This window comes from Podarcis liolepis (genome assembly GCF_965112155.1).
Source record: "Podarcis liolepis genome assembly, chromosome: 4".
Lineage (NCBI taxonomy): Eukaryota > Metazoa > Chordata > Lepidosauria > Squamata > Lacertidae > Podarcis > Podarcis liolepis.
Genome location: NC_139558.1, coordinates 11,908,555 through 11,935,388, shown reverse-complemented (window position 1 = coordinate 11,935,388; position 26,834 = coordinate 11,908,555). Strand labels below are relative to the sequence as shown.

Genomic DNA, 26,834 nt, shown 5'->3' with positions numbered 1-26,834 from the left:
TTGTTATTTCCTTATATTTATTAATGGTATCTTTCTTGCCCAAGAATAATTTCACAGATCTATCCTTTCCTGTGGATGGCATCATTTTGCTGCCAATGGATTTACTGTTTAAGAATATCAAGAAATTGCACTTTGACAAATGGCTGCCTCTGACTCATAGAGCCAGTTTCTTCATGGGCTAAAGTGTCCTTTGTTGTTAAGGCTGCCACCTTTTCCCAGACAACCACAGCCCTCCCATGAAATAATTCTGAGTTGTTTATTTCATAACAATACAGCTGCTTTGTAGGCCACAGAATAAAGGTAAAGGGAGCCCTGACCATTAGGTCCAGTTGTGGCCGACTCTGGGGTTGCGGCGCTCATCTCGCTTTATTGGCCGAGGGAGCCGGCGTACAGCTTCCGGGTCATGTGGCCAGCATGACTAAGCCGCTTCTGGTGAACCAGAGCAGCACACGGAAACGCCGTTTAACTTCCCGCTGGAGCGGTACCTATTTATCTAATTGCACTTTGACATGCTTCCGAACTGCTAGGTGGGCAGGAGCAGGGACCGAGCAACGGGAGCTCACCCCGTTGCGGGGATTCGAACCGCCGACCTTCTGATCAGCAAGTCCTAGGCTCTGTGATTTAACCCACAGTACCACCTGCATCCCCTAGGCCACAGAATAGAGACACTTAAAAAAACCCCACTTGTTTCTTCATCGTACCCATATTTCTGATCCGTGGGTTTAGAGTAGGCCATGTACAGCATGAAAGAAAAGAGAGATGGAATCCAGAGATTTATCATAAGGTTGAACTTGAGCATTTCTAAGAAGAGGTGTTAACATTCTGGTTTTGACTGCATTTTGATAGCTGGTGTTAATTGTGTTTGGGTTATTTTGCATCTGAAGTAGCATACTTTTTTTTCTTTTTCTTAAATTTTGCTTAGATTTCCAAGGCCACACCTACATACGCAGCAGAAAACATTTATATCATTATTTATTGCATTTATTAGTCATTCGTTTTCACTAAAAGTGACCCAAAGCATCTTAGAAGAAGCAAACATTATAAATACCAGAAAAAGATGAACCTAAAAAGCTCATCTGTAATATATCCATAAAAGTGAAAACCTAACTCACTCCACCCCACCAAAAAATAATAAAAAAATGAAGAGGCCAAAATGAGGTAGCAAAATGTTAAAGTAGTAAAATAGGATGGACCATTTCAGACTACAAATGAGGTTTCATTTATGGATGTTCTTCCATATGAAAAAGCATCTTACAGATATAGAATTGGGATATTAGGGAGAATACAGCCTCACCCTGGATAGCTCAGTTGGTCAGAGGATGATGCTGACAATACCAATATTGCAGGTTCAATTCCCATATGGAAGAGCTCTATATTTCTTCATTGCAGAAGGCTGGACTAGGTGATCCTCAGGCTCCGTTCCAACCTGATAATTCTGTGATTCATTCTGATTTTTCTACATCTAGGAACCATACATTTACTGTGACACACGCCATTGCAGTCGCTCTGGAACATAGACTCCACATTCCTATGCTTCTATAGGGATTCAGTTTCCGGTTTACTGAGGCTTCAATTGAGGTTCCATACAAAGCACTCTGTTCTACCACAAATAATCATTTATAAGCCATCCTCCAGGATGCAAATTAAATTCACCTCCTTGGTGCACTTGCCAATCTGCGTTTGTGCTGCGGCACCAAACACATGAGGTTTTTTAACAATAAAAGAAGGGGAAATCAGAAGTGGCAGGGACTGCAACTGGTAACTGAGATGAAAAAGTAGGAGCTAGCAGGAGGCATGGAAAGAAAGGGTAGGGGGTGATGGGAACTGCCCATATCTGAAAAACCATAGAAAGGTGTCTGGGAATGGTTTGAAAAGCAGTTTATTTTATTTTTATTTATGATTTTCAATCTTATACATTTCAATAACTTTACAATCACTTCAACATTTCAAAACTTGACTTCCTTCCCCCTCCTTCTGTGGTTCCTTAAATTTATTTTTCATATTTTCTGCATATTCAAATTAATTTGCTCATTTATTCATCTTCTTCAAATATATACTCTTATAAAACTGCAGGTTATTACAATAATCCTGCCAGTGTTTTTATCTGTTTATATCTGTAAATATTGAATAAACTATTTTCATTCTTTTATTTAAAAAAGTTTGTTATCTTGATTTCTTATTTTTCCGATAAGTTTTGTCATTTCTGCATATTCCATAAGTTTTTGTATCCATTCTTCTTTTGCTAGGACTTCTTCTTTCCATTTTGGGGCCAGTAACTTTCTTGCCGCTGTAGTCGCATACATGAATAAATTTCTATACAGTTTGGGTAGTTCTGTCCCTATAATTCCCAAAAGGAAAGCTTCTGGGGTTTGTTACAAATGTTATTTTAAACATCTTTTTCAGTTCATTATATATCATTTCCCATTAAGTTTAACCTTACTACAAGATTTACCTGGCAGGAGAGAACCCATGATCGTGAAAAGCAGTTTTACTAGTGTTAGCAAATTTCTTTTTTCAATATTCCCAGCTCCAGGTAACTCCAAATTTACTGAGAAAAACGTTCAGGACAGCAGCTGTACATGGTGAAAGACTCCTGGACATGGGAGAATTAATGGGTATGCTAGGGGTAGACAGTCTGCATTGAACTGAATATACCTTGAATATTTCAGATCTTGTGGAATAGTCCTTGAAGGCTGTACTCCTACCCCCACTTTCCTGGGAGTAAACCAGTCAACTTGAAAGGATTTACTTATGCGTGGACTTTCATAAGAGTGCAATACAAACAATCCATTGTAGTGGAACTGAATGCTGATTCTCCAGTTGAGGGGGAAAGCACCTCATCTGTCTGTCAGAATCGGGGGGTCAAAAAACCAGCTGGCTTGGCCCCAGCTGGAGTGTCTCCCCTCAGCCTTACCGCTGCAGAGATCCATCAACCTCTGCTCCAGCATACATCAGTGACTCAAGCTTGCAGACTTGAGCACACTTTACTCAAGAGTGTAAACTACGCAACAGAAGAGGCTTGAGGCTGTAGACACATACTAAACTACGCATTTATTATACATAAATCAGGACAAAGAAAACATGGCATCTCTCCTTGCCGTCTTCTCGGAGAGAGACTAAAAACCAAAGCAATACAGAGCGGAAGTTCCGCACATGCCAGCAATCTGTGCTGGAATGTAAACAGACATGTGACACATAGCAATCCCATGTCTGCAGCAAAGGGTGGAATGGAATCCCAACACTGTCTTGGAAGGCAGTGTTTTTGCAGCCAGCAGTGACTGTCCTGACATTCCACATCAATAGTGCCGATAATAATGCTGACTTACCCTGCAGGGATATTGTAACATATGGGGAAATCTTTTGACCATTCCAAGGTAATATGCAATTGATTGGGGTTGATAGTGGTGGGGTCTACAGAAAAAGAGATAGAGAGGCTGTGGGAGTAAGCTGGGTTTATGAAGGTAAAGAAAGACAGGTGGGCAGCCAGGTCAGATGAAAGGGTGAGCTGGGTTTCCTTTTAAATGAATTTATTTGCAAGGCTGTGTACATTATTTGTTCTCAGGATGTGTATGTGGTCACTTAGTAATCTAGATGACCATTTTTCCAAGTGGTGGCTTACCACGACATGCATTCAGCAACTTAGTGAGCTGGTCATGTTCACTGTCTGGCCCACAGGTGACAAGAGGACAACAAAGAAGGTGGCAGCTCCCCTAGGAGAAAAGGCTACAACATCTGGGTTTTCTTCATTTGGGAAAAAAGGTAAGCAAGGATGGGGAAGAAACATGACACAGGTGGATAAATTTAGATGTGGTGTTGGGAAAGTGAATATCCCCCCGCTGCCATTTTGCAGAATCTGAGCCTATCAAATGAAGGATAGACTTCTTTGCACAGAATGTGAAACTATGGAACTGACTACCACGACATCATGATAGAGTCGGAAAGTTGAAAGATAATCATCTAGTCCAACCCCCTGCTATACAGGAATATGCAGCTGTCCCATACGAGGATCGAACCTGCAACCTTGGCATTATCAGCACCATGTTGTAACCAACTGTGATGGCCTCCAACCTGGGCAGCTTGAATAGAGGATTAAATAAATTCATAAGGCTATCAGGGGCTGCCTCCAGGATGAAAGGCTGAGTTCCAGTTGTTGGGAGCCACAAGTGGAAGAGTCCATACCTTGCTTGTGGGTTTCCTGTTCCCAAGGTTATCTGCTTGGGGATAAAATGCTGGCCTATGTAGACCTATGGTCTGATCCAGAAGGACTCTTCCTATTGCTCTTGCCACTCGGTTGATCCCCTGGGTAGGCCCCGAAGTGTGATAATACTCCTCTCCACTTTGCAGAACAATATAGATCGCTGGCTTGCCACATGCTTAATGCAAACCAGGGCAACTTGCCACTTAGTAAACCACTGTTTATCATTTATATAGTGCTGGAGAGCGTTCAGAACAATTTACGATGCTTAGATTCACATCTAATTATAGCCCATAATTTATTAAGCCTCCAATAATTAAATTAACTGCTGTAGATGATATTGATGAATTCATTTAATACAACTTCAAATAATTAAAAAAAAAAAAAACCACCCCACCATGCTGGACATATTTCAATACAAATCTTCCTCAGCAGTATTATTAATCACAGTTCAACATATCCACAATTTGGTTTTCAAAGCAGGTTTAGTCGATACCTTCTTTGGTCTTAGATATGATTGTATCCAAACAAGAAACCATAGAACCACCAAATCCCATTTAAAATATTATTCCTATGTTCCCATATGAAAGGCCCTCAGAAAGGAGCAATTTTTTGTCTGAATGAATAAAAAATTGTTTTAAAATTCCAAAGCCAGTCTGGAGCACTTGCTGCTTTCGTTGTGATAGGAAAATAAAACTGCAAAAACGTGCCTTTTCCCACTTAAAAACAACATTATATTGTGTAAAATGTCACATCACCCCAGTAGCTGCTAAAATGTAGCAAAGAGTAGAATTTCACATTTACATCAAACTGGACAGTAGATCCCACCTCCATTACCCAGCAAGGTAAATCAACCTTGATTCCAGCTATACTCTATACAGTAAATCTGCTTCGATTCTGTAATCGACCAAACCTGCACCTTATAGCTATAAAATATTGTGGGGAATTATTAAAGAATGAAAGCCTCAGCTGCTGTCATTGATGTGCAATCATCCCATGGACTAGTAGGACTAATTCCTAGAGCTTTGAGGTTTAAGATGTACAAACCCTTCGGAGAAATGTGGTCGCCTGAGGGAAACCATAACTGATTTATTAAGAATCCTAAGGCTTGCCTTTCGTATCTTGGACAAATGGTAAGTCAGCTCCTAGGAGTTTTGTACATCTCTATCAAGGTGCCATCCCTCCATGTTGAGATTCATTTGCCAGAAGACAAAATCCCACAATAAAAAGTATTTGTCACAGATGACAATCACACAATTTTGCCATCTTGGAGACTGAAGAATGATGCCTCTTACTACAAAGTGACTGCAGGGCCGGCCAAACCAAAGCTCATACGTAGTTTTTATCAGTTCAACATGTTTTCAGGCTATTTAGTGCCTCCAGTACAGATTTTTAGTAGGATTTTAATTAAGGTTGGGATACAGTAAGTTGGACACCGAATAGTTTTGATAGGGAACATCTGGAGCAGCTGTCCAGATAGATGTAGCTTGGGGGCTACTTTGGTTTTGTTTTGTTTAACTGCTCTCTCCTCTTTTCAGAACCAGAAATGAAATGACGTGAAAGAAATAAAATCGGTCTTGCAGAATCTGTCTTCTTTTTGTACTAGAAACTTGAGATCCCCTGGCTGGAGCCAAGTGCAAAATTGGTTTTCAGGACCAGAACTGAGCTCTCAGCCCTGCCACACAAATATCTACAGTATTCCTGCACATTGCTCAAAGATCTACCACTGGATCCCAATCAAACTTTGGCCCACCCATATTTTCAGGGGGGTAATTGGTTTTAAAATCTCTCAGAACGAAAAGCAGAAATGCTTTGTTTCTAAATCTGTTTTCTTCTGTCAACATTATCAAAGTAACAAACTAACATGATGCCTAGCAGCTAATTTCAAAGTGGTCCGACACTCAGTTTGCACGTAACAGAGGTGAACATTTGCTGCCTAGGGTACACAAGCGTGTGTCTTCTGTACACTACAGTGCTCTGCATCATAATGGTTAGCCTGGTCACTAAGCTCACTAAGTATACTGGTGGGGTAATTGATAGTGTGTTCGTGCCATATCATTTTCTACTGATGACTTTCCAGAAGATGAAAAACAGATTGTTCGCCCTCTCCAGGAATGCCCCCAGTTATGAGAAAAGCAAATTCCCTGGCTTGACATTTGATGTACCTTTTTGTCTGATGAAAGCATTTTTCTCTAGCAGGTATTTTAGAGTGCCCAAGGCATAGAAACAGGCTATTAATGCTTTCATTTCACAGTGGTATCTGCAGGCAGTTGGTCATTGATCTATCTCCAGGACCAGATCTTGACTGTGCCTTGGACAGAACTGCGTTATGAGCTTCCCTGACGTGCTGCGCTAAAAGTATCCTTTGGGATGATTCATTCCCTGGGTTCAGAATAGGCCTTTTATGAGAGCATATTGCAATGGGCCTTCAAAGTCCTGTGGGTGATTTGACACTTGAGGAGAAAGAGAGATGTGGATCTGATTCATGCAAAAATTAGATTCTAAATATAGAATGATACACCACTATGTTTGCAAAGTTTGGTAAATACCGTCCACAATACATGCCATGCCCCAGAAGGAAGAAGCCAGGCCAGGCTGGATTAATCATTAAGCAAAATCAGCACGTGCTTAGGGCATCAGGGAAGGCGGGCACCACATAAATTTTACCATTACCAGATTTTAAACGTTACAGTGATACCTCTGGTTGCGAACAGGATCCGATCCGGAGGCTCGTTCGCAACCTGAAAAGAGCACAACCTGAAGTGCCATATCTGTGCAGGTGCGCGGTGCGATTTGGCACTTGTGCCCGGAAGTAACCTTTTCCGATACTTCTGGGTCGCTGCGGGACGCAACCTGAAAAGACGTAACCTGAAGCGTCTGTAACATGAGGTATGACGGTAATGGTCACAAATTGCTCAGCTGAGCATTCATTTTCTCAGGTGAAGAATATTAAAAATCCCAATAGAACAGCTATGCAACAAGGCGGACTGGATGCCTTATCTCTACTAAGTATTGAAGCAGATGTGCTAAGTAAGATTAGTCACATGAGAGGAAAGGCCCTGGGTGATTCGGCTAGACTTGTCTTCCCAGGGAGTTTAAGGACAGGCAAGGGTGTGCACAGGTGCTACGAGCACCAACCCCAGGTATAGGGCGCTATATAAATTCAATAAATAATAATGAAACAGGAAGCTGAGAGGCACCCTAGCTAAAGGGGTCCGACTCCAGTAGGAAGTCCGAACCTCCGGAGGGAGCGTATTTGAAACCTCCTGCCGGTAGGAAATGACAGAGACCAGACCAGATTCTAGCGAAAGCAAGGCAGCTACGTAAGCCTTAACTTTATTTAAAAAATAGCTGTTGGCAACAAGGTTCCCACTCATGCTACAGGCATTGGAGGAGGAACCCCGAACAAAAGAAATCTCTTACATTTATACCTTAAATTTCTATACAGTAGACTCAGAAGAGGTGTGGCTTCAAGATATGTTGAAAGGATTTAGCACAGGTAAGTGGTGTGTTGAGGAAGGGTTAAATGGTGTTATTCGTTTGTGATTGCTGTACAAGAGGTGTTTGGGTTGATTTCCCGTCTCCAGCGGTGTTGACAAATGGTTTTGTTTTTTCTGCACACGTACTGGATCCTGCATGGTCTCCAGGTCCCAAGAACTCCTTGCACACAGGGCCTATTGCCTGACCACTCAAATAGACATACGGCAGGGTTGGTTTCAAAAAGTGAGGTTACAATTTAGTAGAAAGTCCGTCCTGTATTGGGGCATTGTGAGGGGTGTGGCGACGAAGGGTACCCCTTGTTTGTGGTGTAAGGGAGTATGGGCACATACCCAGCAATCAGACATATTGGTAGTGTTGATGACCTTCTGGAGAAGTTGCTTTGCCATGCAGACAACTGTTGGGAATGAGTGGGGATGAGTAACTCTGATAATTTGATGTTCCTAGGGGCTGTGCCTATGGGGTGTAGGGGATCTTGGTGATGAAGGAGATTTAAGTCGGTCATTATCCCACCACATCTCTGGGTCCCATTCCGAAGCGGTACCTCCTCCCACAGGATGCAGCCAGCCTTCAAGGTGCATTTTCCCTCCCCAAGTCGAAGAAGTCCCTAAATCCCAGACACAGCAAAATCTATGTACACAAATACTTTGGATAGTGGAGGCGGTGGTAGGGTCACTGCAATAAAATCCATAAGTCCAGTGTTCGTAATACATGGAATTGGTGTAGCCTTCCCAAAGTCCTTTTCCTTGTTCGAATGGGTTGTAGTGCTGAGTGGGTTTTCCCCATTGTGCTTGGATATAAGTCCCATTGTGGCAAGTCAGTCGGTTCCACGGGTGTTTGATGGTGAAGAGAGCACATCCTAGAACAGTGTAGGAATCGGATCGAACGAGGAGTTCCCATGCTTGAGTGTCCTATAAACGTGGTCGGAAAGCGTGTTGTAGCCAAGTCCTGGTTCCAGGTAAAGTGAAGGACAAGAACTGCTATGGCAGCTGCCTTCTCTAGGGCATTGCAGTTACTCTTGCGCAAGCCTTTGTGGAACAAGCCGGCTCCTTCTACTCATGGTCCAATTGACTGGGGACTGGAATTTGAAGCCGCAGTGAGAAATGGCTCTGGGAAGGTATGGACAGAAGAAACAAGGAGTCTGGCATTATTGCCAGGAAGATGTTACAAATGGGAAACCTGTGTCAAATGAATGCCACCATACTTTTTCATCTCACACAGACAGATCATAATCAGTGCCTCTTAGCTTTCAGTTCTTCCCCAATCAAGATTGTAACTAACAGTTCCTGCAGTATTTCTAGATCACAAGTTACCTAGTCGTAACAAACAATATCTTACCCCACTGACTATGCATTTGAGATACCAGAACTGAGGGCAGGTAAGGATACTGGACAGGTAGATCAAAAGAGGCTTAAAAAGAGGACATCTGGCCAGCTTAGATACCATCCTTGGGCCTGTTCATTTTTTATCTTACTACGTTCCTTCCTTTGTTCTCAGCCTAGGCTGGGATGTGCATCAAACAGAGTGTTAATATTTGAAGAAGCATTTCATATTCATTCACTGACAGAGCAAGTTGCACTAAACATCTGATTTATACTGACAAGGTCTGAGTGATATATTAGTGTATGGAGGTGTTTTTACGGGAAATGAGTCATCTGCATACATATGAAAATGCGAGTCTAATTTAAATATTTAATGGCAATTTTATTCGGTGGCATTTTGTATTAAATATTCATACGCAGTATTAGTGTTACTAATGGATAAGCTTTTTCATGTAATGCATTACCATGTTTTGGAAATGAAACAGTGGAGTGGGAAACAGCAAGCAAATCACATTAAACTAACAAATTAGAATATTGTTAACTGTCACATTATGAGGGCCCAACACTATCTATGAACATAGTCCAAAACACATACAGAAAGTGCCACTCATTAAACAGCAGTAAAGTTCAGGATTTCTTGTTTTCTATGCAAGATTAAAAGAACTGGGGGGTGCTTATGGCAGCCTACAAAACTGACCCCACCGGTTTCTGCCCCATATGTCGCATATTTCTAGACTGCTTTTCATTCAAGTGGCTCGCAAAGCAGCTTACAAACAATAAGTAACAATAAAATAATAGAACATCACAAATATAGCACAAATCATATGGAATAATTAGCAAACCATCGGTAAAACAATTGCAATCTATAAAACAGTATTAACAAAAGAAAGAAAGAAATAAGCCAAGCAGCACCGTTACAACTAAAGTCATATGAAAGGATTCACAAAGTACTGCACCATTCATAATCTATAAAGCAACAGGAACAACATTAACAAAACAGCAACCAAAAAACAAGCACCCTTGCACTCGCTCATTGTGGGAGAAAGCCTACGCACGTGGTGCTGGCGTAAAGGAAGCGGGTTTAAGTTAGGTGTAAAGTTAGACCAGATCCAAGTGCCATTTAGCAGTAGGGCTGCTGCTCTGCCTAAGCCTGGCAGAGGGAAAACAAGCCTTAAAAATAGTGCTCTGCTGGGTTGTCAGGCTAAGTGACGGAGTGAATGGATCAGGCCTAAACCCCCCCCCCCGGCCTGCCACACCCACCCACCCTCAGAATGCCCCTTTTGGGAGACTTATAGCGGCCTCAGCTCAGCCAGGAAAAGCAAGTTATGCTGGAGTTATCTTCAGCTTAGTCAGGGCTGATGACTTAATGCTGGCTCAGCCCAGCTGAGCTGAGAATCAGCTGGCTGAGCTAGAGATCAGTTGCATGCTAAGCTGCTCATCCTGGCTGATCTTGCAACAGGATTGCCCCCTGTGCAAATGTTTTATGTTTATTTAGATTTTTCGATGCTGCTCTTTGCCAGATGGTCACAGGGCAGTTTGCACATGAAAAATGTCACAAATGCATTGTACAAAAATTGAACTAAAGCTGCAAAGTATGTAACAACAACAGCATCCACAAATCGGCAACTGGACGATTCCACGACACCTATATTCCATACCATTTTCTCTCTCTCTCCTAGTGGAGGATTTGGGTCTGTGCCTGTCCTCTAAATGAAAGGTAATGTTTGAACAGGACACAGAGGGAAGGAAAGGGCAGGAAACTGCTGCACAATGAACTTCCTTAAGTTAATTTATTTTAGGACTCCAGTTGAAGTCGAAAATATAGATAAACTCCATCATCTAAAATTCCGCTAATTTAAAACAGAACTCCACAGCCCACAAAAAATTATGAATGCTTAAACCTTTTCTAGGGATGCGGGTGGCACTGTGGGTTAAACCACAGAGCCTAGGGCTTGCCAGTCGTAAGATCGGCAGTTCAAATCCCCACGAGAGGGTGAGCTCCCGTTGTTCGGTCCCTGCTCCTGCCAACCTAGCAGTTCAAAAGCACATGGTGCAAGTAGATAAATAGGTACCGCTCTGGTGGGAAGGTAAATGGCATTTCCGTGTGCTGCTCTGGTTTGCCAGTAGTGGCTTAGTCATGCTGGCCACATGACCCGGAAGCTGTACGCCGGCTCCCTCGGCCAAGAAAGCGAGATGAGCGCCGCAACCCCAGAGTCGTCCACGACTGGACTTAACGGTCAGGGGTCCCTTTACCTTTACCTTTAAACCTTTTCTAGTTGAGAGGCCTTGAAGTATCCTGGGCCTTGTCTCTATTTCTCAGTTGGAAGGTTTGCTCTTCCTCCACCATGCAGAAAGAAAGAAAAAATGTTTTTCTTCCTATTAAAAATGACTGCATCCCCACTTTGATTGCAGCAGTGTTTTCTGTGCATTATGCTGCACAAAGGTTCATAAAGCACGTTTAAGCCCAATTCGGCATAAAGGTGCTGTGTAATAAATGCTAACACAAAAGGATGGTGTTTTTCATTAAAATAAGAAAGCCTCTTGAATCCCTGGATATTCGAGAAGTACGCTAGGGCCCCAATCCAACACCGAGTTAGACATACTTAAATTAAGCCCACTGATTCCACTGACTTTAAGCATGCCTAGCTGCGCGTTTCTTGGATTGTGGCCCAGCTATTGGAAGGAAGGCTTTAAGGAAGGATTAGCAAATTATCTCATGTAGAGAAGTTCTCAAGGAGAGGTTGGTTTCACATTTCTGCTAAGAGTTGCTGTTACACTGACATTCTGCTGCTATAAATTCCAGCTATAGTAATCTGCATTCTAATTAGCAGCTTGCCTTTCGAAAACAGGAGCATGTGGGTGGTAAAGGATTATAGATTATAGATTATAAGGATTAGAGAACCGTGCGCATGTGTTTCTCAGATATCTATTCTAGGCAATAAGCTAGTTTAAAGGGGGGAGGAATAAAAATCTATTTGTCCTTTGGGAAGATTTGACTGCTGCTGGGAAAAGGACGTATTGCTTGAGAACTCGCAAAGTAAAATGTAGCACTCAGTGAAGTGGTTGGATGAGAGGAAAAGGGAGATGGGTTCATAATATGAGTTGTTTGAAGAGTCTCCCCTCCCCCCAAAAAAACCCCCATTAAAAATAACAGTAACATTTACATCAAACCAAGATGAAATAAAGAGGAAGAATCAGGCAGGCAAACATCCAAGTACACTTTATTTTGTTCCAGCAGGCTATGTTTTGTTTTTCCAGAAGCTCCCTGTTCGTTCTGATTCAGAGGCAACAAGCACACCTTTGGAGAAAGGCTATGCACTTAATTTATGTACAGCAAGAATTGGCATGCGACGCCCACAGCTCGCCTGCTTCTGGTCATAAAGACCAGGACTAGCCTGCCTTGGAAAGCCTAAATTGCACATAAAGGCTGATTAGCTGAGTCTGGTTACCATTTGCAGAGAAGCAAACAGATTAGTGCAGCAAGAAAGAGAAATGGTAAAGCTAAGCTCTCCTGACGGAGTGCCCTGGTCCCACCCGTATGCCCATTCCCAACTCATGGGATGCTACACAATGCTAGCTTGTAGGAAGCCCAGTTACTAGACCCGGCTTCTATACAGCATTAAGGCGTGAAATAGCACACTGTGCCTAGCTTCAGCCAAGAATATCAGGCAAGACCTTACTGCCTATGCCCCTTCAGTTGTTCAGACACCTGGACAGTGATGCACATGGTCCCTCTCAGTCAGCGTGAACTCCCATCATCCCTGACTGTTGGCTGTGCTAGCTTGGACTGATGGGAGCTGGAGTTACCACAACTGGAGGAGGTCTACCACCCCTGATTTAAACGGGCCTACTTATTAGAGATTTCTATAATCTAAAATGCACACACACACAAAATTACCTTTGACTAAAATGAGGCATATTTTCATGGGCATCCCAAAGCAATCTCTTCCATCTTCCTACTTGATAAAGATAAACAGCACAGTCATCTGGCGTCTCATACCCTTCAGCATCCCACAGATCAAAATCAAGATGCTCATTTTTTTGGTCTTTTGGTCCATCACTCTGGTGTGAGCCAGATGATTTGCGCCAGAGCATGAGAGCAAAAACCGAGCCCCTTTTGGTCCAGTGCTCTGGCACAAAACGGGACTGTTGAGCGATATGGAGTCTTGCTGTATAATACCATTGTTATGTGGAACCACACCCAGCTTGATCTCCCTTGGTCAGAGTCAGGCCCAGTATTAGTTCTGAACTGGTGCCTGCCCCTCTGTTGTGACCTAGATGGAAATTTAGGCAGTTGAAGCTGCCTCAAACCCTTTGGGTATGAGCATGATTTTTTAAAAATACAGTAAATAGCAAAAGAAGCTAAGACTTCTGTGGTAGAAACCACTTCCTGAAGGAATGCTTCTGCAGGCTTCTCAAGTAATACAAAGCTTTCCTGCTCCCTCATGTGGTTAAGGGCAGCAAACCAATGTACAAAAAAAGCAAAACAAGGCATTGCGTCTAGATCATTTTTCCTGCAGAGGAGTCATTTCAAAGTAAAATTATTATTACAGCACAATACTTATTATTTGATCTAGCCAGAGGCTGTTACAATAGAATGACTATCACTTGACATACCTAAGAAAACACATTAGTGCAGGAAGATAAATATTCAGCATGCCTCTGCTAATTGCATCTTCCTTTCCCATCAATATGATCACATCACCAGTGCTTGAATTATGGGGTGAAGGACAAAGGGGATCTAGTCACCTTCACTTTGATACAGATCCCTTAGCTACTCTTTTAAAAGGCCCAGGGGGGGGGCGTGATTTGGCTAAAGCTAAGCAGAATTAATGGGACGCGGGTGGCGCTGTTGGTTAAACCACAGAGCCTAGGACTTGCAGATCAGAAAGTCGGTGGTTCGAATCCCCGCGATGGGGTGAGCTCCCATTGCTCGGTCCCTGCTCCTGCCAACCTAGCAGTTCAAAAGCACGTCAAAGTGCAAGTAGATAAATAGGTACCGCTCCAGCGGGAAGGTAAACGGTGTTTCTGTGTGTTGCTCTGGTTCGCCAGAAGCGGCTTAGTCATGCTGGCCACATGACCCGGAAGCTGTACGCCGGCTCCCTCGGCCAGTAAAGCGAGATGAGCGCCGCAACCCCAGAGTCGGTCACGACTGGACCTAATGGTCAGGGGTCCCTTTACCTTTACCTTTTAAGCAGAATTAGCAGGGGCAGTTCCAGATTTGAGCCTCCCTTGGGCAAGGTTCCCAGGGGGATGGGGTTCTTCCATCTTTGTGCCCTGGTGGGCTTACCTGACGGTCGCAGCAGCAGCCCACAACAGCCATACCAGAGTTCCAGTTAGTGAAGAATACTTGGATCTAGATGCACTTTTAATTCCACCAGAGTAATGTTCTAGCGGGGAAGCCAGTGGCGCTCAGAGTGCTGGGCTTGGGATGAAGGCGCGCCTGAGGAGATATCAGTTATGGGCTCTGCTGAGGCTCGGGCAGCTACCCAAGATTCCAGTGTGTGGAAGCTGACCCTGGGCATTTGAGAATGGGGCTTGTGGGTTTCATTTAAGGCCCTACATACTCCCCGTACCCAAGCATTGCACATAAGGTTGTTCCTGAAAACTGTAAAAAAAACCAGCAGCTGTTATGGTCAAGCAGCTCCTAGACTATATCGCTTCCTACTGCATAATTAAATGTTATGTTGTGCTATGGTTTATTTATATCTCTCTCTTTTTAGCCCAAAGGCCCCCAAAGCAGCAAACAGCACATGAATACGAAAGGAATATACAGTAAAAACACAGTAATGTTCCGCCCCTGTACAAAAGACTCTCTGTATACAGAAAATTGGTGTTGTAGCCTTTTCTATCATCTTACTTTTATATGTACAATATTTAATATCCAAGGCTAGCCTTAGATGTATAGGAAATTGGAATCCAGAATTAGAAAAATTGTTGGAGGTGTGGACAGTGGAGCTGTAATGGAAGCTATTGTTCCTTTTCCAAGTATTTGATTTCCCTGTTTTGCCCATTCAAGTGAAGATACCTGTTGGTCCCAAACATTATTTCTAATTGGGGGTGGGCAAACCTGTCAGTTTCAGTTTCTCTCAACTTCTTATTTTTTCCAGTCTAGGGGAGCAATTCTATACACAAGGAACTGATGTAAGTTATGATGGCATAAAGTTACATCAGAAATGGCGTGGCCTGCTCTGTTTCATTACCTGAGACAAAAATAGGAAGGTGCTGTTCTGGACGTACACTGCTACCTAAACCTTGTTTTCTAAGGTCGCACAGCTATGGCTCCAGGGTTTGGGTGAGATCTCACCCAAATCTGAAACCTACCACAGCCTCTTCTATGGTAGTGGTGGTGGGGCATCCACAAAGGAACTTCTGGATTCCACCACCTGAGGCAGCTGCTTCAGTCTGCCTCATGAATGGGCCGGCCCTGCACCAGAGCCAAACTCAATTCAGCAGTACTGAATTCAGGATTTACCCCATCTTAAAATATGCTAAACTTGGCTGGTTCCTGCATGAGCCAGAATGAGAGAGATACATATTTATCTCTGGCTGAGCTAAAATATCTATTGCTGAGCTAAAGATGAAGGACTTAGGCTGGTGCAGCCTGGCTGTGCTGGGAACATCCCAAATCAGCTGAAGATCTGCTGGATTCTAATCTGCTCATCCAGAAGATCTTGCTGTAAGATTGCTCTCTTACATTCAGTTTGGCACATTTTCACAGCACTGTATACCATATTTTTTGCACCATAACACTCACTTTTTTCCTCCTAGAAAGTAAGGGGAAATGTCTGTGCGTGTTATGGAGTGAATGCCTACGGATGGTGGGGGGATCTGCAGTCGTGAGCAGAGGATCCATGGTTTCCCTTCCTTCTCTCCTCCGTGGCTCGCTTTGAAACAGCAAAGCGGGAGAAGAGCCGCTGAGTGGGGGGGGGGGAGGGACAGAGAGCCTGATTGCTTTAAAGGAGCAAAGCGGGAGAGGAGAGGAGCCGCTTACACGAGTGTAAGCAGCTCCTGTCTGGTTGGCTCCTTTAAAGCAAGCCACTTAAAACATGGTTACAAAGCACGGATCCACATGGATCCTCAGGATTTTTGCACTGGGTCACCCCAAATTCACCATCAGATCACATAGCATGTCCATGGCTACAGTTTGCACCAAAAAAATCACGCACCCACTGTTGCCTGGGGCCGCAGTGGTGCAAAAACGTGGTTACAAAGCATGGATCCACATGGATCCTCAGGATTTTTGCATTGGGCTACCCCAAACTCACCGTCAAATCACATGTCTGTGGCCACAGCATGAACCACAAAAATCATACATCCACTGTTTCGTTTAGAATATTTTTTTTTCTTGTTTTCCTCCTCTAAAAACTACGTGCGTGTTATGGTTGGGTGCGTGTTATAGAGCGAAAATACGGTATTTCTTTAGTTGTCATGAAAATTCACCAGCATTTTACTGCAATTTTCTCCTAATGCACACATTGTTTATGCAGTTTTGATGAAAAAAATCCTTTTTAGTAAAGCCGTCTCCCAAAATACAATGTATTTTTGCAAGTAATTTTCACGGGTACCTGCATTTTTACACCTACTTTACCCCAGTATAACCACATTTGCACACATTACTTGATTGGAGAACTGCATTGCAAAATTCAGAAATGTATGAACTCCGAAAGACTGGTGTGTTTCAGTTCGCATATTGTTTCAGGAAGTACCTTGAAATGCAAACTTCCCCCAACCACCCCTAATTATAATTCTCCCACTGCCGTCAAGATCCACAATCTTTCAAATGCAAGGTGTTGAGGTGAGAATAGGAATTTGTTTGCGCTTCTTCTAGTCGCCTTGGAATATATGAAGTAGTAAATGAACAATGATGAGCAAACACTGGCTTTAAACAGCGGATTGAGTAGAATCTTTGGCTGATGCTCTGATTGTGTTTCCCTCCACTGTGGTTTGGCTGGAGGTTAGTCTCCCTTTTTTATTTAAACAGAGATGTTTGTTTGAATGACAACCTCTGGTTTGTGATCTGTGCATAGGTGAATAACTTGGTGACACCTGCATCTTGGCTTAGCAAAGCACATCTCCACCCAGAATTGAGTCATCTCTGGCTCTGCTGCTGATAGATGAGATGAGGAAAGAAAACATGACAAGAGACAATATTTGGGCCCAGTTGCCTATGAGATGAAATAACCCTTTTGCTCAGTTCTGCAATACATTGACTGCTTGCTCCTTCCTTCTTGAAATGAGTTTTTACATACTGAGTGAGCAACGATCTATGAGGACACCTGCATGTAGACTGTTTTTGTTTTTGCCACCTGAATAAAAATGTCACTGTGTGTGTGTTCTCTACAAGACATAGCAGAAAGTGTGAAGAGGAGTATTTATGTCTACCTCCTCTGTTTTTGTGCGTCCCAGAACATGTAATCTGCCCATACAACTGGTCTTCAGCTGGTGGGTAGGGCCCTCTGAGCTTTGGTGGGTTCCAGCAGCAAAACTACCTCCAGTACTGGTTTTTTAAATCAATGCAATATAGTAACAACTTAAGACAAGCATCTCCATGCTTGGACTGAAGGTATGTCCCAGATCTGCTAAACATTTTAAAAAACTTTCCAGGGCTGCCTTCAGGTGTCTTCTAAAGGTTGTATAGTTACTTATCTCCTTGGATCAGGGGTCACATAACTCCATGTGCTCTAACATTTCTCCAGTGAAACTAGGGGTGTCCTAAGGAAAAGCAGAACATTCCAAGATCAAATCAGAAACTGGGACAGCTTCTGTAAATCGGGACTATAGGAAAATAGGGACAATTGGAGGTCTGAACCTGAGGTCAGGTACTTACCTATTATTGACTGCTGTAAGCCACCCTAAGAGCCTTTTCTGACTGAAGAGAAAGGTAAAAAATACTTTAAATGAATGAATCTTTCACTGAATATGAAGGCAGGTATTTACCTTCCCCATTTTACAGAACTTTGTTTGGAGGTAGTGAAAATCTGAGGCCTCCAGGAGAACTACAGGTTTGGTCCTGTCTCTCTTACGTTTGTGCCCGAAATCTTTTTCGCCCCATCTCACCTTTTGCAAATAAAGCGTTTGGCAGCCATCAGATGCAATAGTTCTCAACTAGTTGCCCAATGCAGTCATGTTGACTTGGCATTTATTTTCAACGAAAATCACACAACCAAATTTTTACATAAATTACAGCATTTGTGTACGCACACCTTATCCATTTTTCGTCTACAGTTTTAACATTCACCCACATAGTCAAATGAAATACATTTCCATGGGACACCATGACCCTGCTAAACAGGTGTGGTCAACCAATGTTTTGATATACCTAAACAAAGTAGGGCAGCCACAGCTACCACTTGAAAGAGCACTGCCAATTTAAGAATGTAAAATTGGTGGAGAGAATAGCTGGTGAATCATGTGAGATTTGCAACCCAAACCTAACCCACAGCACCAAACTCTAAAAAAATGAACTTGCCATATTCGTGCACGCTATTTCTGAGGAAATGGTGATCTCTGCCTTCTGGGATCTCCAAGGCTCTGCACCCACCCTTCATGATTCTGAGTGATACCTCCCCTCCCCAAACACATGACAGCCTATGAGTCCCAGTTCGACTGAGAAGAATCAGTTCATTTTATTTTCGCACTTGCTCCTGATGTAGATCTTCATTCCCTTCCCTTATTTATTGGCAGGGAGGGCATTTTGTGGTTTGCCTCAGGTGCAGCAATAATAATAATAATAATAATAAGAAGAAGAAGAAGAAGAAGAAGAAGTAGTATACACTTCCAGAGTTAACACCAAATACAGTGGTACCTCTGGTTAAGTACTTAATTCATTCCAGAGGTCCGTTCTTAACTTGAAACTGTTCTTAACCTGAAGCACCACTTTAGCTAATGGGGTCTCCTGCTGCTGCCGCACCGCCAGAGCATGATTTCTGTTCTCATCCTGGAGCAAAGTTCTTAACCCAAGGTACTATTTCTGGGTTAGCAGAGTCTGTAATTGGCTCCCATGAGACGATGACGATGGCTCTGAAAGGGTTTTACAAAGTCATGATGGTTAAGGTTATCAGCCACGGCTAGCCATGATAGCAACATACCACCAGGTAGCCTGGCTACTGAATGCCTTCTTCTAGAGGGCAAAGAGCAAGTGTGGATTGCTGCACTGGTGGGCTTCCATAGGCATCTGGCTGGCCAGTGTGAGGAATAGGATGCTGGGACAGCTAGGAGCCCTTCAAAGGCCTACTGTAGGTTCTTCTTAAAGCTGACAAGACTTCCATAAACTATTTATGAGCCAGTGTGGTATAGTGGTTAAGAGCGGTAGACTCGTAATCTGGTGAACCAGGTTCGCATCTTCGCTCCTCCACATGCAGCTGCTGGGTGACCTTGGGCTAGTCACACTTCTTTGAAGACTCTCAGCCCCTCTCACCTCACAGAGTGTTTGTTGTGGGGGAGGAAGGCAAAGGAAATTGTTAGCCGCTTTGAGACTCCTTCGGGTGGTGATAAAGCGGGATATCCAATCCAAACTCTTCTTCTTCAAACAGGAAGTTGATTTCTTGCCTCTAACACGAGGGTCATCATCCAACCCTCTGCAATGGAGGAATCTTTTGCCCAACGTGAGTCTCAATCTCATGACCATGAGATTAAGAGTTTCATGCTCCACCAACTGAGATATCCTGGTTGGCCCCAAGACAGCTGCTGCTAACTGGAAATTGCCTGTAGTCTTACGATTACTCCAGAGGCAGGCCGCCACCTCAGACTCATGGAAAATTACAGTTGACACAAAGCTATGTGGTCAGACTCTCTGCGCCCTTGAGTCCCCCCCTCCCCGCCCCATCCTTCTTGTATATGAAGTCATGCTGACTGCTATTCCTTAGGTTTTGTTTATGCAAATCTGTCACCAATTAGAGCAGGGGGCTCAGTTCTGCAGTGCAGATCTCTGTTTGTAATGCTTTGCAGTGCCAATGAATTGGTGTGATATGCACCAGCCAGATATTTGCATGGCTTTTTCCCCCTTTTGTGTGCTGATTGACACTAACCCTTTGCAAATATTGTGTATCAGAAACCCTGCTATATTTATTTGTGGTCCTGGTTGATTTAGATAGTACAGAGATGGTTTGCAGGCCTTTGGAAGTTTTTGTCAGCCCAATAAAAGAATCTGCGCTGTCCGTGTGGTTGGCTTCCGAATGAAATATAACAAGCAACGAAGGCTTTGTGGATTCATGCACTCCCTGGAAACCAACGCACTTTCTTAGTGCCAAACGTTTGCACTTCAGGAGATAACTAGGCATTACATGGGAGAGGAATGCTTTTGTTTTTCAAAAAGCCTTAGTGGGGCCTTTAAACTAGGGCTGTGGGCAAGGGAGCACCTCTGTGTGTGTCCCTGATCCAGATCACTGCTCTCTTTCTTGGTGTTGCACATCTAGTTAAGCCCTCATGTCCATTCCTTACTTTGTGATCATTGTGCCCAAGGGGCAAGCCAAACCCAAGATCTGCCGGCAGGAGTAGAGTCTGGAACAGACGTAAATCTCCCATCCTGGCTCAGCCAAAGCTCATTGCCTGAGCTGAAGCTGCAGTGAGTCATGAAAATAGGGCATTCTGGGCTGGTGGGGGTGTCACAGGGCAGGAGAGTGAAGGTGTGGGGAGAGACTTACCCCTATTCCAAACTTCGTTCAGCTCAGTCACGTGAGCTAGCAACTCAGTGGAAGTTACCCTGGCAAAAAGGGTTGTGCAATTTTAAGCTTGTTTTCCTTCTTCCAGGCTTGGGCTATTTCAACCGGCAGATAATAATAATAATAATAATAATAATAATAATAATAATAATAATAATAATAATAATAATAATATTTTATTTATACCCTGCCCATCTGGCTGGGTTTCCCCAGCCACTCTGGGTGGCTTCCAACAAAACACTAAAATACAATAACCTATTAAACATTAAAAGCTTCCCTAAACAGGCCTGCATTCAGATGTCTTCTAAGAGTTTGGTAGTTATTTTTCTCTTTGACATCTGGTGGGAGGGCGTTCCACAGGGCGGGTGCCACTACCGAGAAGGCCCTCTGCCTGGTTCCCTGTAACTTGGCTTCTCGCAGCGAGGGAACCGCCAGAAGGCCATCGGCACTGGACTTCAGTCTCCAGGTGTAACGATGCAGGTGGAGACGCTCCTTCAGGTATACTGGGCCGAGGCCCTTTAGAGCTTTAAAGGTCAGCACCAACACTTTGAATTGTGCTTGGAAACGTACTGGGAGCCAGTGCAGGTCTTTCAAGACCGGTGTTATATGGTCTCAGCCGCTCCCTGTCACCAGTCCAGCTGCCGCATTCTGGATTAGTTGTAGTTTCCGGGTCACAAGTAGACCTGCTCCCAAACAGAGTTTGGAAATGGGACAGGTTGGATGGGCATAATTTACCCCGGTGTAAATTACACTGGCTTCCTATAATTTGGATTGCTCTTCCCAACTGGAACCAACCCTACAACTAGAGTGGTCTGATTCAGCAGGGATCTTTATATGTTCCTATGACTTCAGACCTGTTGCTTGGCAGCAGAGGGTTGGTACAAGTCACAATCTGGGTAAAATTTATTTATTTTATTTACAATGTTTTTATAGCGCGCGTTAACAACAAGTCCTGCAGGAGGTCTGCAGATCTTTTTTTTAATCAAACAAAACCATAAATATGAAATACAACATGGACATAAAACCAGAAACAATTTCAGAAACTGCATCAGAAGACAAAGCAAAGTAAAATCAGTGTGCAGGAGGAATATTGGTGATACATGGGAAGAAGTCCTCTAATCAGAAACTAAATGCTTAGAAAGCCCTGGCTTCCTGGCACTCCAGATTCTGACACTGCCCATGAGATTAAGATTTAGGGAGTTGAGTCAGGGTAAGTAAAGGGGAACTTTCCATTCATTTATTTATTACAGAGTTTCCCAAACTTGGATCTCCAACTGTTTCTGGACTACAATTCCCACCCCCCTGACCACTGGGCTTGCTAGCTAAGGATGTTGGGAGTTGTAGTCCAAAAACAGCTGGAGACCCATTTGTGGGAAACACTGATTTATTACATTTAAGCTCCGTCTTTCCTTTAAGGAGCTCAGGGTAGCATCCATGACTCCCTGCTCCTATTTCCCCCCTTACAACAACCCAGTGAGATTAGTCAGAGAGACAGTAACTGATTCACGGTCACCCAGTGACCTTCATGGGTGAGTGGAGATCTTAACCCAGGTTTACCCACTCCAGGTCTGGCCCTCTAAAGGTTAGAGCAGGGGTCGGCAACCTAAGGCCCATGGGCCACAAGCTAAACCAGCGCAGAGCAGAGCGGGGACCTCATTCCACGATGCTGGCCGGCTTCCCATTAGCTCCTGCGGCCAATGGGAAGCTGCACACACCTCCTCCACGCCAGAAATAGTGTTTGCACATGCATGCGCGCGCGCACACACGCACGTGCACACACTGTGGCCCACCACGGCGTCTGTGGGACCATGAACCGGCCGAAGCGACAAAAACTTTGCTGGCCCCTGCGTTAGAGCTTCAGCACACTTAGAAAGAAAACCTTGCTGTAATGTTCTAAGCGCCTGGCAGGGAATAGGGTTCTAGTGATTGAGCATAAGGCAGTGTTGACATTGTCAGACCCCATGTAATAGTGAGGTCTCCTCGAGAAGAAACTGCAACTTTGAGTTCTGAAGTTTTGTGAATATCTGCATTGGTTGATGCAAATTTTGATGGGGGCCGGGATATTGGTCAGTTATCGACCTAAAATAGAAATTATCAGCATGTCCTTCTTGAAAGAAGCTTGAGAAGTGAACTATCTAATAACATGTACCTCTGATGAACTGTATCACAAACACAACAATCCTGATTCTATCATACTCAAATGTGCCTTATACATATATAAACGCATACATATGTTCTCTAAAATGTTATCTGCTGCTTCAACTACAATAAGAGGCTCATGTGCTTGAGCTTTATTTCAAACGTTTGCTGTGTGTGTGCTGTGTCTTGCCCAGCTGAGAGGGTTAATAGGCTGCAGGAAGCCATTCTAGGAACTGAGAAAACAATATTGCTCCCTCTTCTTCCACCCTGGGATCTCAAGGGGCCCATGCCACCGACCATGAGGGTTCCAGGTTCTTGTTTAGCATGCACCCAGAAACCACAGATGAGTTTATGTGGTGGGGGGAGGACAGACCCATAACTACTTTGTGGCACGTGGCCATAAGAATCCACTGTAAAGTTATGTGTGGTGTCAAAAACTGAACTGATTTTATTCCAGCAGGGCTCAGTGGCAAAGAGAGCAATCCTATGCACAAGAAGCTGTTGTGAACCAAACTGGCGTAAGTTCAGCTGGTGTTGTTACACCAGATGCAAACTCCACTCAGCACTGGGTTTACTGATGGCTTCAGCTGGCCTAAGCCTGTCAGGGGGAAAACAAGCTTTTAAAATAGTGTTTGAGTTATGCCACCGGTTTTACTGGTTTAATTTATGCTGGGTTCCTGCATAATGTGATGAAGCTGGATGGGCTTAGGATCTAGCCTACGTCCCCTCTGATTTACACTGACTTAGCTCTGACTAAGTTGAGGATGCTGGAGTTAAGCCAAATCCACTGGATCCTAGCCTGTTCAAGGTTGGCATAACTTGCTATAGGATCGCTTCCTAAACAACTCTGTTTAACACAACTCCTTCAATATGAAGAGGATCAAAAGGAATGCCATGAATCGAAAGCAACCGATACACACCTTACGTTCTGGGAAACAAAGGAAAGTGGATCCATACATTTTATTTCCAGGAATACATGGAAGCTTTTGCACATGAAGAAGTCTTATGCTTCTGCTGAAATTACGCAGGTTTAGGGCAACAGCAAATGCAATCTATTCTTTCATGTTCTGGGCAAGTCACATCGCTTTTCCTCCTTATCTATTTCTTATTTGTCTTCATGATCAGTTTGCAGACAGAAAGAATGGCCTGCTGGAAGTTATCACCCAATGCAACATAAAGTATTAAGTTGCCAAAGGTGTTCAGTGATGCTAAGGACTGGGTCACAGTAAAAATATCCCGGACTCTCCGCATTGTGCGGCAGCTCGCAGGGTGGATCGTTAGCTCAATGCGAACTCCTCTGAAGATGTGAAATGGCAAGAAACAGACATAGAAGACAGCCAGGAGGACCATGGCCAACAGGCGAGCCTTTTGCTTGTAAGCAGTGCCAGTGTGAGGCCCTCTGGCCAAGGTGTAGATAATCACAGCGTAGCAAAGAGTGACAGTTACCAAAGGCAAGAAGAAAGCAAATGTCGTTAGGAGCCAGTTATACCACCTCACCGTGAACAAGTCTGCAGAGTTAGTAAGATCCTGGCAAATCCATCGGTGGGCGTTTTGTTGCGTCGTAATCACGTGGAATATCGGGCTGGCCAGCAACAGGGAAACAACCCAAACTACGGCACAGGCGGCAAGGGCCCATCTCCGTTTCTGAATGGAAAAGCAGTTCATCGGATAGACGACGACAATAAAACGGAAGAGGCTGTAGCAGGTGAGGAAGAGGATGCTGCTGTACGTATTGAAGTAAAAGTTGAAGCGGACAAGCTTGCACATGAATTCTCCAAACATCCAGTTTTCTCCACTGGCGTAGTATTGTATCAGGAATGGAAGGCAAGACACGTACAGCAGGTCTGTAATGGCCAAGTTTAGCATAATGATAGTGCTGCTTTTCCAGGGCCTCATTTTGAAGACATACACGGAAATGACAATAATGTTCCCAGGAAAGCACACCAGAAAGAGAACGCTATAAATTAGAGGGATATAGATGTCCTGAAATATTGCGCCTTCGCCAGTGCAGTTTCCGAAGGTAGTCCATGGACTCTGTAAAGAGGAGAAATTAGCCATGTCTCCAGGTTCGGTGCCCACGGTTGTCATATTCAATTCTTTGAGGGGGGAAAGAAAAAGAAGTGGTTTAGATGATAGAGTGAATATAAATTATGCTCAAATCCTCTCCATAGGGCCATAGAAATACCAACTCAGCTTGACTGGTAGACAGCAATCTAATGTTTAGTTGAGGTAAATGTTAGTGTTGCCAAATGTCCGGACTTTCCCAGACATATCCTCTTTCTCAGAGGTAAAATTTAAAAATATTTTTAAAATTTTGCTAAATGTCTGGGTTTTCTGAAAACAGCTGCATGGGCAGCCCCACATATAAAACATTACAATAATCTGAACTGGAGCATCAATAACTGAAAGTAGGTTTTTAATGGCTGTGTGCATACATTTGCTTCAAAAGGCACCTTCCCCTAAAAAAACCCCCAAACCATGGGACAGTCATTTACCAAGGATGGGCAGCAGAAAATCTGGTTGGTTCCCAGTAAATCTGGGCAGCTGAAGGATATGAGGAAATCGTCCTCTTTCTGTGTCTCAGTTTCCCATCTGCTATGCCAGGAACAGGATCCTACAAGTACTTTGTGATGATAAAAGATTACAGCAAAATTGAGCCTCACATTGATCAGCTCTTTTGAAGTATTTTTGACTACAATCCTCAGCAACCAAGCAAGCTTATTTATGTGTTTGTTTATTTAAATATCTATATCACCCTTTGTCCAAGGGTCACGGGGGCTTGGGTGGGAATACACACAAGTCCCTCTAAAATGAAATGGAACTTCAGAGCAAATACTTAAGAGCATGCTGCAAAATTAGTTTATTCTGAAATCAACTTTCAAGTCATTCCTCAGCTCAAAATATCCAACAGTCAATACTGAAATTCTACTCACCTTCAGAGCAAATATAGAAACATTTGTGGTTAATTTGCTCCTTCCACCCACCCAATGTCTTTTTTCGGTCATATTTAGGGAGTGGAGATGATAAATTGCCACAAATCTGCTATAGATGTTCCATAACATAACAGTCCAACTGCTTCCAAGGATTTATCACTTACCCAGAGGCAGAGGGGAATTGTTTGAAGGGCCAATTAGAAGGATAATAGACCTTTATGTTCCTAAAATCTGGTTGTCAAATCTGCAATGTGACACCAACCAGGTAGAATCAAGGCAATTTGCGCTGATATATATATATATATATATATATATATATATATATATATATATATGTAGTAATGCTTTATTTAAAAAAGCATTTTACATCAGTTTCTCCCGGTTTCCATAATTTAACAATTACTTTATCTAGAGGTAACTATTTGATATTTCCGGGCTATTTTGAGCCAAACTATAATGGTCTTTCCATCTTCTCGTCTCCTATAGTATAAATAGCACATTGTAAATGAAACCTTTAGAAAGAGAGTTGTCCTCCCCCAGTTGCAGAATTATCCCACCTCTCCAATACTATAAAGAGATCCTATTTACACACAATAAATATCTAAAGTTAGAGAGCAGAGGAATACCAGTTACCTGGGGACTCATTACAAGCTTCCTTTCCCCTTCCCTTGTTTTGAGCAGAATGTGACAAGCCTCAGCGGCTGAGCAATCCATACAGTCTAATCATATCACTGGGTGGCAACGCAAAAGCCAGGTGCCTCTGCTGCTTTCGCTGCCAGCTGCAATTATAATATACCAATCCAGAGTCATGTAAGTTGATAGCTCATGAAAGTGCTCTGTTTGTATGTGGCTAAGGGCTTTATATATATATATATATATATATATATATATATATATATATATATATATATATATATATATATATATATATCAGCCACTAGACCTGCCCTCTTTGGCATTCTGCTCTGATACCTTTCTCACTTTTTGCAGCCTTTAAGTTCCGGAGGGCTGTGACTCTGAGGACTAAGAAGCTAAGGAGCAGCAGTGGGAAAGGGCTGTGGCCGTCACAACCTGCTGGTGGGCT

General features: G+C 43.4%; 2 protein-coding genes across 7 annotated transcripts in view; one reads left to right on the top strand and one right to left on the bottom strand.

Annotated features, from left to right (window-relative positions):
* The window catches only part of LOC310706052 (uncharacterized protein), a 39,823-nt gene extending 22,482 nt beyond the window's left edge, over nt 1-17,341 (top strand). The window contains exons 4-7 of one of the 6 annotated variants that reach the window (XM_083501413.1): nt 2,528-2,615; nt 3,676-3,759; nt 6,450-6,581; nt 17,046-17,341. In XM_083501413.1, the coding sequence (XP_083357539.1) occupies nt 2,528-2,615; nt 3,676-3,759; nt 6,450-6,538 (261 nt within the window). In that variant the 3' untranslated portion in view covers nt 6,539-6,581; nt 17,046-17,341. Of the gene's footprint in view, nt 1-2,527; nt 2,616-3,675; nt 3,760-5,733; nt 5,781-6,449; nt 6,582-7,648; nt 7,695-10,508; nt 10,608-14,468; nt 14,802-17,045 lie in introns of those variants that run through there. The other 5 variants (XM_083501415.1, XM_083501414.1, XR_014525596.1 and 2 more) reach the window with 5 other exon arrangements.
* A 6,469-nt stretch (nt 17,342-23,810) lies between these two features.
* Nucleotides 23,811-26,418, bottom strand: OXGR1 (oxoglutarate receptor 1). The gene is made up of 2 exons (XM_083500715.1): nt 26,384-26,418; nt 23,811-24,913 (listed from the first exon to the last, which is right to left on the bottom strand). Exon 2 carries the CDS (start codon nt 24,903-24,905, stop codon nt 23,916-23,918), a length of 990 nt encoding a protein of 329 aa, XP_083356841.1. The 5' UTR covers nt 24,906-24,913; nt 26,384-26,418; the 3' UTR covers nt 23,811-23,915.
* Nucleotides 26,419-26,834: the final 416 nt, after the last annotated feature.